Source organism: Mus pahari, chromosome 3 (assembly GCF_900095145.1).
Source record: "Mus pahari chromosome 3, PAHARI_EIJ_v1.1, whole genome shotgun sequence".
In the NCBI taxonomy this organism is placed as follows: Eukaryota; Metazoa; Chordata; class Mammalia; order Rodentia; family Muridae; genus Mus; species Mus pahari.
The window spans coordinates 71,238,792-71,250,217 of NC_034592.1; the positions used below are offsets into that span (position 1 = coordinate 71,238,792).

An 11,426-nucleotide genomic window follows, 5' to 3' on the forward strand; every position below is an offset into this window, starting at 1 on the left:
ACATAATGTCTGAAAAAAGTCCTTCTTCTCTTATGTTGCTTCTGTGAGATGTTTTCTCATAGCAAAGAGCACAGCAATTGATGCAAACTAGTAGCCTTGAAAAAAATACTCAGGGAAAATGTTAACAGGACAGCATCAATGCCTATATTTTCTTTTTTTAAAAAAAATATTACTATAGCTTTATCTCAAACATATTTGTATTTTCTCACTTGGTATTTAACTTGTTTGTTTTCTACAGTTTCGTGCGTGAATACATGTAGGTAATATCCTCATATCTGTCCACCATTTTCACCTTTCACATTTCCCCACATATTCCTCATGTCCTTTTCAAATAATATCACACACATGCACATACACATATGCATGCATGTACACACACAACTATACCCTGAGAAGGGTATCTATTTTGAAAAAAAATATATTTTGCTACTTAGTCTTGACCTTAATTATCACGTTAGTCATAGAACAGTGGTAGCCAGTATATATAATTCATTTGACTAGGGTGAGAATAACCGAGGTGTTAAACACCTTGATCTATCAGCATAATAACTGCCAGAGAGATTAAGCTTAGGACAGAAAGAATGTCTAGGAAAGGGGTTGCACCATACAAATGGCTTGAGATTCTGGATATTACATAAAGAAATGTAGGAGAAAGCATGTACACAGTAATTCAAACTACATTTTCTTAGTGTGTACACAAAACATCCAAACCACCTCTCCCTTGCCTGTATGCTTTTCCACCGTGAAGACTGTATACCATCTTAAACCCTGACCCTGGGTAAATCCTTCTGTCAGCCCTTTTCTTACAAAGAAGAACACAACTGTTGATGTAAACTAGTAACACAGATATCATTGCAGAAGCTGTTAAAACATAGAATCACATTCCACCTCAGATGTACATTCAAATCTGATTTTTTATATAGATCCCAAAGAGATTGATAGGTACATCATATTTGGAGACAGACTAGTCTTAGAGAAAACTTCCAAGTGTTACGCCAAGGGGGCTGCCTGCATCTCTCCAGGGCACCTATTTATAAGAGTTAACAGGATCCCCATGCTCTCAACTCAGTTCCTTCCATGTGTAAACCTATCAGTCTTTTTGCTGAAGGACTTTTAAGAGAGAACGGTATATCTGTACTCCCACATTTGCTTAATAGTTCAATGAGAAAAAGCATCATGAGAGTGCTTTTCGGTTTCTTACATATATGCTTGTATATAGACTTATTCAAGAGGCATGAAATGATAGATTATGATTTTGTATATGCAAGATTATGGATTCCAGTTTCTGTATTTTGTAAGTCTATTTTCTCCTAAGATTCAGAATTGGGGTATCACTTTTGGTTTTTATCTTCTTCTGATAATTTAGAGAAGATTGATCTGAGAATAAAGATTAAAATTAATAAGGAATAAAAATGAAACTGAAAAATCAAAAGTTAGAGAAGATAGTGATTTATTTCAATATCCATTCTATTCCAAACTATAGTCAGGATAGTAATATTTTATTTATATTTTATAAGTGCACTCAGCACATGCCATGCTTATGTGTACTATGGTATTGAGAATTTTGCACAAGTAAGGAAATGCACTTCTTTGCTGAAATAAAAAATAATCTTAAAACAAAACAGAGCAATTTTATCTTCAGAATTTGTATTAAAGCAAATGAATTAAAGGAATATTACAGAGCAACTCATCAAAATATCTTATGGTTTTTATATTCTGAATATATACTAAGGGAACTCTACAAGTAAAATAATATAAAGATAGTGCCTTCATTTATTAATTATTCAGTTTCTTATTAAATATTGTATTAGTAAGATCTCTGTGATTTTTTTCTTTATGAAATTGGCCATCTTCCCTTTAGAGAAATGGAATTACAGTTTATTACATGGTACCAGCACACTTGATAGTTTTGAGTTTATTTAATTTAATTTTATTTGTAATTCATTTTTACACTCCATATTTCATTCCCCCTCCTCCCCACTTACCATCCAACTGCTCCATATCTCACACCTCTTCCCCACCCCACCCCATCTCCATGAGGATGCCCCCAGCCCCTACCTGACGTGACCTCTAAACTCCCTGGAGTCTCCAGTCTCTTGAGGGTTAGGTGCTTCATCTCTGAAAGAACACAGACCTGGATGTCCTCTACTATATGTGTGTTAGGGGCCTCATATCAGCTGGAGTATGTTGTTTGTTTGGTGATCCAGTGATTGAAAGATCTCGGGGGTCCAGATTAACTAAGACCACTGGTCCTCCTATAGAATCACCCTTCTCAGCTTCTTTTAGCCTTCCCCAACTCAACAACAGGGGTCAGTTGCTTCTTTCTGTCCATTGGTTGACTGCAAATAACTGCATCTGACTCTTTCAGCTGCCTGTTGGGTCTTTTGCAGGGCAGTCATGATAGACCCCTTTTTGTTAGCATTCCATAGCCTCAGTAATAGTGTAAGGCCCTGGGACCTCCCCCTGAGCTGTATCCCACTTTGGGCTCATTGGTGGACTTTTTGCCTAGGTTTCTCTCCATTTCCATCCCTGTAATTCTTTCAGACAGAAACAATTATGGGTCAGAGGTGTGACTGGGATTGAAAGCCAACAGATGTCCTGTCTTCCTGCTGGAAGTGGGCTCCACATGTTCCCTCTCCCCACTGTCAGACACCTCATCAAAGGTTCCTCCCTATGAGTCCTTGGAGTGTCTCACCTCCCAGGTCTCTCTTGTATTCTAAAGGGTCCCCCCAGCCTCCTATTTCCTGAGGTTGCCTGTTTAAGTTCTTTCTGCTGACTTTCAGGGCTTCTGTCCTATTCCCTCACGGAATATCAGATCAGGTACCCCTCTACCTCCCACCTACTGCCTTGCCAACCCATCTACATTCCCTTCCAAGCCCCTCCCAAGTCCCTCCCAAGTCCTTCCCTCCCTCCATCTCTCCCTCCCTCCCTCTCTCCCTCCTTCCATCTCTTCCTCCTTCCCTCCCTCCTTCTACACTTGTGATTGCTTTCTTCTCTCTCCCAAGTGGGACTGTGGCATCCTCACTTAAGCACTTCATCTTGTTGAGCCTTTGAATTCTGTGGACTATGTCTTGTGTATTTTGTATGGGCTTCTTTTCTTTCTTTCTTTCTTTCTTTCTTTCTTTCTTTCTTTCTTTCTTTCTTTCTTTCTTTCTTTCTTTCTTTCTTTCCTAATATCTAATTGTTAGTAAGTGCATAACATGCCTGTTCTTTTGGGTCTAAGTTACCTCACTCAGGATGATACTTTCTAGTTATATCCATTTACCTGCACAACTCAGGATATCATCATTCTTAATAGCCGAGTAGTATTCCATTGTGTAAATGAACCATATTCTCTGTATCCATTCTTCTCTCATGGGACATCTAGGTTGTTTTCAGCTTCTGGTTATCATGAAGAAGGCCACTAAGAACCTAGTGGAACATATGCCCCTGTGGCATGGTGGGCCATCTTTTTGGTATATTCCCAAGAGTGGTATAGCTGGGTCTTCAGGTAGATCTATTTCCAATTTTCTGATGAACCTCCAGATTGATTTCCAGTGTGGTTGGACCAATTGGCAACCCTACCAGCAATGGAGTAGTGTTCCTCTTTCTCCATATCCTCTCCAACATGTGTTGTCACCTGAAGTTTTAATCTTAGCTATTCTGACTGGTGTAAGGTGGAATCTCAGGGTCATTTTGATTTGCATTTCTATGATCACTAAGAACTTAGAACATGTCTTTAGGTGTTTCTCAGCCATTCTAGGTTCTTCAATTGTGAAATGTCGGTTTAGTTCTATACAGCATTTTTGATTGAGTTGTTTGGTTTTATGGTGATTAACTTCTTGAGTTCTTTATATATTTTGGATATTAGCCCTCTATCAGATGTAGGGTTAGTGAAGATTATTTTTTCCCAATCAGTAGGTTTTAGATTTGACTTATCTACTCTATCCTTTGCCTTACAGAAAATTTCCAGTTTTATGAGGTCCCATTTATCAATTTTTTTGATCTTAGAGTATGAGCCATTGGAATTTTGTTTAAGGAATTTCCCCCTGTGCCAATGAGTTCAAGGCTCTTTCCCACTTTTTGTTCTATTAGATTCAGTGTATCTGGTTTTATCTTGAGGTCATTGATCCACTTGGACTTGAGCTTCGTACAAGGTGACAAATGTGGGTCTATTTTCATTCTTCTACATACAGATAGCCAGTTAGACCAACACAATTTATTGAAGATACTCTCTTTTTTCCATTGTATATTTTTGACATCTTTGTCAAAGATCAAGTGACGGTACGTGTGTGGTTTTATTTCTGTGTCTTCAATTATATTGTATTGATCAACATGTTTGTCTCTGTATCAATACCATGCAGTTTTTTATCACTATTGCTCTGTAGTAAGGCATGAGGTCAGAGAAGGTGATTCCCTCAGCTGTTCTTTTATTGTTAAGAATTGTTTTTGCTATTCTAATTTTTTTGCTTTTCCAGACAAATTTGAGAATTGTTCTTTCTATATATTTGAAGAATTGTATTGGGATTTTGATGGGGATTGCATTGAATCTATAGATTGCCTTTGGTAGAATGGCCATTTTTACTGTTTTTTTTTTTTTTCTTTCTTTCTTTCTGCTAATCCATGGGCATGGGCGATCTCTCCATTTTCTGAAATCTTCTTCAATTTCTTTCTTAAGAGACATGAAGTTATTGTCATATAGGTCTTTCACTTGTATGGTTAGAGTTACCCCTAAGATATTTTATACTATTTGTGGCTATTTTGAAGTGAGTTGTTTCCCTAATTTTTTTCTCAGCCTGTTTATCCTTTGTATGAAGGAAGGCTACTTATTTATTTGAGTTAATTTTATATCCAGCCATTTTGCTGAACTTGTTTATCAGCTGGAGAAGTTCACTGATAGAATTTTGGGGGTCACTTATGTATGCTATCATATCATCTGCAAAAAGTGATACCTTTATTTCTTCTTTACCAATTTGTATCCCCTTGGTCTCTTTTTGTTGTCTTATTCTTCTAGCTAACACTTTGAGTACTATATTGAATAGATATGGGGAGAGTGGGCATCCTTGTCTTGTCCCCGATATCAGTGTGATTGCTACAAGTATGTCTCCATTTACTTTGATATTGACTATTATTGGTTTGCAGTAAATTTCTTTTATTATGCTTAGGTATTGGCCTTGAGTTCCTGAAATCTCCAATACTTTTAACATGGAGGAGTGTTATATTTTATCAAATACTTTTTCAGCATATAAGGAGATGATCATGTGATTTTTTTCTTTGAGTTCATTTATATAGTGGATTATGTTAATGAATTTTCATATATTAAACCAACCTTGCATCCCTGGGATGAAGCCTATTTGGTCGTGGTGAATGGTGGTTTTGATATGTTCTTGGATTCGGTTTGCCAGAATTTTATTGAGTATTTTTGCATCGATATTCATAAGCAAGATTCATCTGAAGTTCTCCTTTTCGGTTGGGTCCTTGTGTGGTTTAAGTAGCACAGCAATTGTGACTTCATAGAACAAGTTATTATTCCTTCTGTTTCTATTTTATGGATTAGTTTGAGTAAAATTCGTATCAGGTCTTCTTTGAAGGTCTGGTAAAATTCTGTACTAAATCCATCTGGACTTTTTTTTTTTTTTTTTTGGTTGTGAGGTTTTTAATGACTTCTATTTCCATGTCTGATCTGTGCCTGTTTAGATAGTTTACCTGCTCTTAATTTATCTTAGGTATATGGCACCTATCTAGAGAATCATCCATTTCACTTAGAGTTTCCAGCTTTGTTGAGTATAGACATTTATAGTAGTATCTGATGATTGTTTAAATTTCCTCTGTTTCTGTTGTTATATCTCCCTTTTCACTTCTGATTTTATTAATTTGAATACTGCCTCTTTGCCCTTTAATTAGTTTGGCTAGGGGTTTATCTATCTTGTTTATTCTTTCAAAGAACCAGCTTTTGGTTTTGCTGATTCTTTGTATTGTTTTCTTTGTTTCTATTTGGCTAATTTCTGCCTTGATTTTTGACTATTTCCTGCCTTCTACTCCTCTTGGGTGAGTTTGCTTCTTTTTTGTTCTAAGGTTCTCAGGTATGCTGTTAAGTTGTTAGTGTAAGATCTCTGCCATTTCTTTACCAAGGCACTTAGTACTATGCACTTTCCTCTTAGCACTGCTTTCATTGTGTCCCATAGGTTTGGGTATGATGTGTCAGCATTTTCATTAAATTCCAGGAAGTCTTTAATTTCTTTCTTTATTTCTTCCCTGACTCAGTTGTCATTAAATAAAGAGCTGTTCAGTTTCCATGTGTATGTCGGCTTTCTCTAGTTTTTGCTGTTATTGAAGACAAGCCATAGGCCATGGTGGTCTGATAGGATGCATGGTATTATTCCAATCTTCTTGTATCTGGTAATTGTTTTGTGGCCAATTATATGGTCGATTTTGGAGAAGATACCATGAGGTGCTGAGAAGAAGGTATATTCGTTTCTTTTAGGGCGAAATGTTCTGTTATTGTCACTTGTGAGTAAAGCATTCTCATTCTTCACATTTATTAATTTCTTTTTACTTCCTTATTGAATATTTTGAGTGATAGTAAGAGACTGAGAAGAGGGAAGGTAGCAATTTCTCATTCCTTATCACAGTGCCTACATATATAGACAGATACACATTTAAAATTACTTTATTTTATATTTTCATCATGCATGATATATTGTATTGAATCAAGACATTTTTCTACAAATAGTTGATGTAAACTGAGAATATTGCTCACCTGCCTTTGTTTGTGTGTGTGTAAAATCTTCCTAGATTTTCATCCTTTCAGATACACTTCCTTTTCAATAATTGTACATACTAAAATAGAATTTCCCCATGTATCCTTAGGCCTATGATTAATGATTTTAGTTGATGAGAAATTTGTTAATATATTTTGTCAATTTTGATGAGAATGAATTCAGAAGAGTTACAGTATTATTAAAGGTCTATTAAAGAATGTTACTTAATTTTTATTAAACTATGTAACTACTAAAGAAAGTTACATATCTTTCATTCCTAACCTAAGGAAAGAAATCTCCCTGTGCATAAAGCTAAGTCAATGTCTCCTCACTTAAGAATTATTTCAGTTAGTAAGATCACCAGGGACCCTAGGAAAGTGAATTCATCTGAACCAGAACTAAAGATATAGTGGAAATAATTAACCTCTTAATGACACAATGCATTTTTCCTTCTTAGAATTCCTGTCCCTAGTTAAATCTTTACAATTATCTATGAAGTCCTTTTGAGTCTGAGCCCCTTTCAGAGGACTGACTAAGGAAAGTCTGTCTTTTCCTTCCTCTCCTTTCACATCATTTTATTGTAGATACTCTACAGAGGATAAGAATGCTTTCTCTGTTATTGCAGGGTTTCTCATGTTTTCTTTAGAGCTCTGCTCCCTAGTCTATGACTGCTTGTGTACCATGTGGCTAACCGACATGTTAGATTAACTAAAAGGGAATGCTTTTTCTCTAAATCTTTTTACTCTATTTTTCCAGGTAGCTACTAGGATTTATACCTTGTCTGCCCTAGAGATTTTCTGTCAAACTTTCATAAAATTGATCTCAAGATTCCATTTGTGTCTATTCTTATATGCTTTAATTAGTGAGATTAAAAGTCACAAGGGAAGTCCCCCATTTCCCTGGTACCATATGGAAACTTCTGTGGGACTCCCCAGTGTTTCCAGTTGAACAATCAAGTTAACCAAATGTCTTGAAAAATTACTAAAAATTGGATGTGTTTGTACATTAGGTGATATATGTGTTGTAGAACTGTAGTAGTTGACAAATTTAACTTAAATGTTAGAATTATATTTTATGTTCGCTATATTATTTATGGAGGCTAATATCTCCATAAATATGTGGAAATTTACCCATTCTTACTCTGTTCCTCTATTTACCCTTTTCTTTCATGTATTGGCAGATAAATTGCATGTTGTCAAATTGCATTCCTATTATGTTGTCCGTAAAAAATTAATTCTACACATCTAAGCCTAACACATTAAACAAGTGGTTCTCAACCTATAAGTTATAAACTCCTTTGGGGAGATAATCCTTTCACAAAGGTTACATATCTGATATCCTGTATATGATACAATGATTCATTACAATAGCAAAATTTATGAAGAAGCAACAAAAGTACTTTATGGTTAGAGGCCATCACAGCATGAAGAACTATATTAAAGAGTCACAATTTTAGGAAGGTTTAAGAAACACCAAATTAAATTAATTCTACTATAACTCTATCCATAACCTTTACAAACACTAATAATTTAACTCAGCTAATTTTGTTATTTAATAACTTAGCTCCAGCTATTTTTAAAAATGCTTGTAAAGCACACATTTCAGCTTGGAAGAAATCTCAGAAATCTCAAAGTCCATGAATTATGTCATAATGCTATGTTATAATTAAATATTCAACTCATCTTCATAAAAGAAATACTGATTTATTATATAAAAACCTCCCTTAAGTATCAATTCTTTTTTTCTTTTAAAATTTGTTTTATTTACTACTATTTGCTGATTAAATAAAAAATAAAACTATACCGAGAATAATATATACAGAATATGATCCTAGAGAAATATCAATTCTTAAGCAGCTGAAACAATTGGTTCAGGGTGATTACAAGGTGATATAATTCCATTGCTCAAATCCCTAGTTTATGATGTGTGAATATCCATACCAATTACTATCTTTCCTTAATTAATTCTTTGGGGTATTTCAAATGATAATTTTGGAGATAAAAGCTCAAGGTTATAACTTATATAGATAAAATTATTCGAAGCTTTTTGCTTGGTTTGCTAGTGTCTCAGAGAAAACTTTCCTGGGCAAGGTAGGAATGAAATTATGACATTTATATTCACACTTTTGATTTTATATCATTTTGGATATTTATTACTAGCAATTAGTTGTCTATAATGTAGTGCTAACGTTAGACGAGCGTAATATTTTGTTGAAATTAGTATGTACTAAGCATTTAGATTAGTCATAAAATACTAAATTGTATTGGAATTATGCATTTTTAATAACCATCTACTACACAAGTATTATTTTAACTATTCACAAATGAAATTATATACTAAATAATTATACTGGAAGAAACACTAGAATTACTCAACACACTAATACTTTATCATTTCTGTTGAAAAAGTATACACACATGTCCTTCTTTTAATGCCCATAAAATATCACTATCATGATATCACAAATAAAAAAACAAATTAGAATTTTATTGTTACATATATAAAAATCTACTGTAGAAATTTAAACATCTTATCATTATGTGATTGGAAGAGATTATTATTTATGTGGGAAATATTTTTGGTCTAGCCTATGTTTATAAGATAAAAGTCTAGAGTACGATCTATTTTTCTACAAATGAAGTGACTTCTTCCTTCCATATGGTAAATTCCATCAAAGAACAAAATATTTCAATTTGCTATCATGAAATAGCTGTGAATTTAATTGAGAACTAAGCTTTCCAAGAAAAACATTGCTCATAGAATATTTAAGTTGTAATTATTTTCATATAGTACATAAAATCACCAAGACATCCAGGACTTTTTCCAAATCACAATAATTCCTACTTCTATGAAATTTTTTACTTAATTTTACTCATAAACCAGAGTAATAAATTATTCTGAATGTTCATGGTACAGCAATTAACAGGACTATGTTCTTACCATTATAATGCTAATAAAAAAAACTGGATGTGATTCCATAGGTGTATGGGCTGTCTGGAAACCTGAAAAAAATGAGACTGTATTAGATTGATATATGAGGGAGGTATGTACAAAATAACTCACGAAGAAACTTAAACCATATTAGTTTTATAAAACAGATTGGAAAGCAAAAGAAGTTCAGAGAGACAGGACAGATGCAGCAAAGATTTACTCATAGATATGTGATTCATATAGGATTCATTACATACAAACATATATCCAGAAGAATGAAAAGCAAAGTGAAAGGGGAATTTGTAGTAATATGAAGAGGACTATTATATCATTTCTTTTAGATGTCATGCTTTAAGAAAACATGATTTTAAGAAAAACATGATTTTAGTTATGGTTATTTTTCATCTCTATATCTACCTTGTTTCTGCAGCTTGACACACAGACCCAGATCTCAGGAGATGGCCCTCACAAACAGCACTAAAATCACAGAATTCATTTTACTGGGGCTCACAGATCGCCCAGAACTCCAGCCTCTCCTCTTTGTCCTGTTTCTGTTTGTTTACCTCGTCACCGTCTTAGGCAACATGGGCATGATGGCCCTGATTAGAATGGATTCCCGCTTTCACAAGCCTATGTACTTCTTCCTCAGTAACTTGGCATTTGTGGATCTGTGTTATACCTCAACAGCCACCCCACAGATGTTGACCAATTTCTTATCAGACAAGAAGACAATTTCCTTCATTGGCTGCTTTATCCAGTGCTACCTTTTCATTGCCNTACTCCTTACAGAGTTTTACATNCTGGCAGCTATGGCCTATGACCGCTATGTGGCCATATGCAACCCTCTGCNTTACAGTGTAAAAATGTCCAGNCGAGTCTGCATCTGCTTGGCCATATGTCCTTATATCTATGGCTTCTCAGATGGGCTATTCCAAGCCATCTTGACCTTCAGTATGACCTTCTGTAAATCCAATGTCATCAACCACTTCTACTGTGCTGACCCACCACTCATTAAGCTNTCTTGCTCTGATACTTACAAAAAAGAACATGCCATGTTAATATCAGCNNGNTTTAANCTNTCCANCTCCCTTACAATCATCGTGGTGTCCTATGCCTTCATTATTGCTGCCATCTTAAGGATCAAATCAGCTGAAGGAAGGCGCAAGGCATTCTCTACTTGTGGTTCCCACATGATGGCTGTCACATTGTTTTATGGGACTCTCTTCTGCATGTATGTAAGACCACCCACTGACAAGACTGTCNAGGAATCCAAAATAATAGCTGTCTTNTACACCTTTGTGAGTCCACTGCTGAATCCATTGATCTACAGTCTGAGGAATAAAGATGTAAAGCAGGCCTTGAAAACAATACTCAGGCAAAAAGTTATCAGGACAGCATTGACACCTCCACCTTCCAACAAACTGCAACAATAATTTCCTGAGAAATTTATTTGTCTTTTGAAGAGTTTTTCATATTCTCTGTGGCCATATCCTAATTATATGTTCTNTGTGTTGAAATGAATCACCTGGCCTAATTTTTGTCCTATTTTACAGCTTGTTCTTCATGGACCAATAATAGTTAATATTCACAGTCAGTTTGACTAGATTGAAAATAACCTAGGCGTCATATCTCTTTCTCTTTTGTATAGGTACATCTAGAGNGGTTAACCTGAGGAAAAAATGTACTTGTTAAAAGTACACCTAACCATCTCCTTACCTGGGGTCATGAANNGCATGAAAATGAACAGAGGAAGGC

General features: G+C 35.0%; 1 protein-coding gene across 1 annotated transcript; it reads left to right on the forward strand.

Annotated features, from left to right (window-relative positions):
- Positions 1-10,103: 10,103 nt before the first annotated feature.
- On the forward strand, positions 10,104-11,152 carry LOC110319193 (olfactory receptor 5M11-like). The gene has a single exon (XM_021194651.1). The coding sequence runs from the start codon at positions 10,130-10,132 to the stop codon at positions 11,102-11,104; it is 975 nt and encodes a 324-aa protein (XP_021050310.1). The 5' UTR covers positions 10,104-10,129; the 3' UTR covers positions 11,105-11,152.
- Positions 11,153-11,426: the final 274 nt, after the last annotated feature.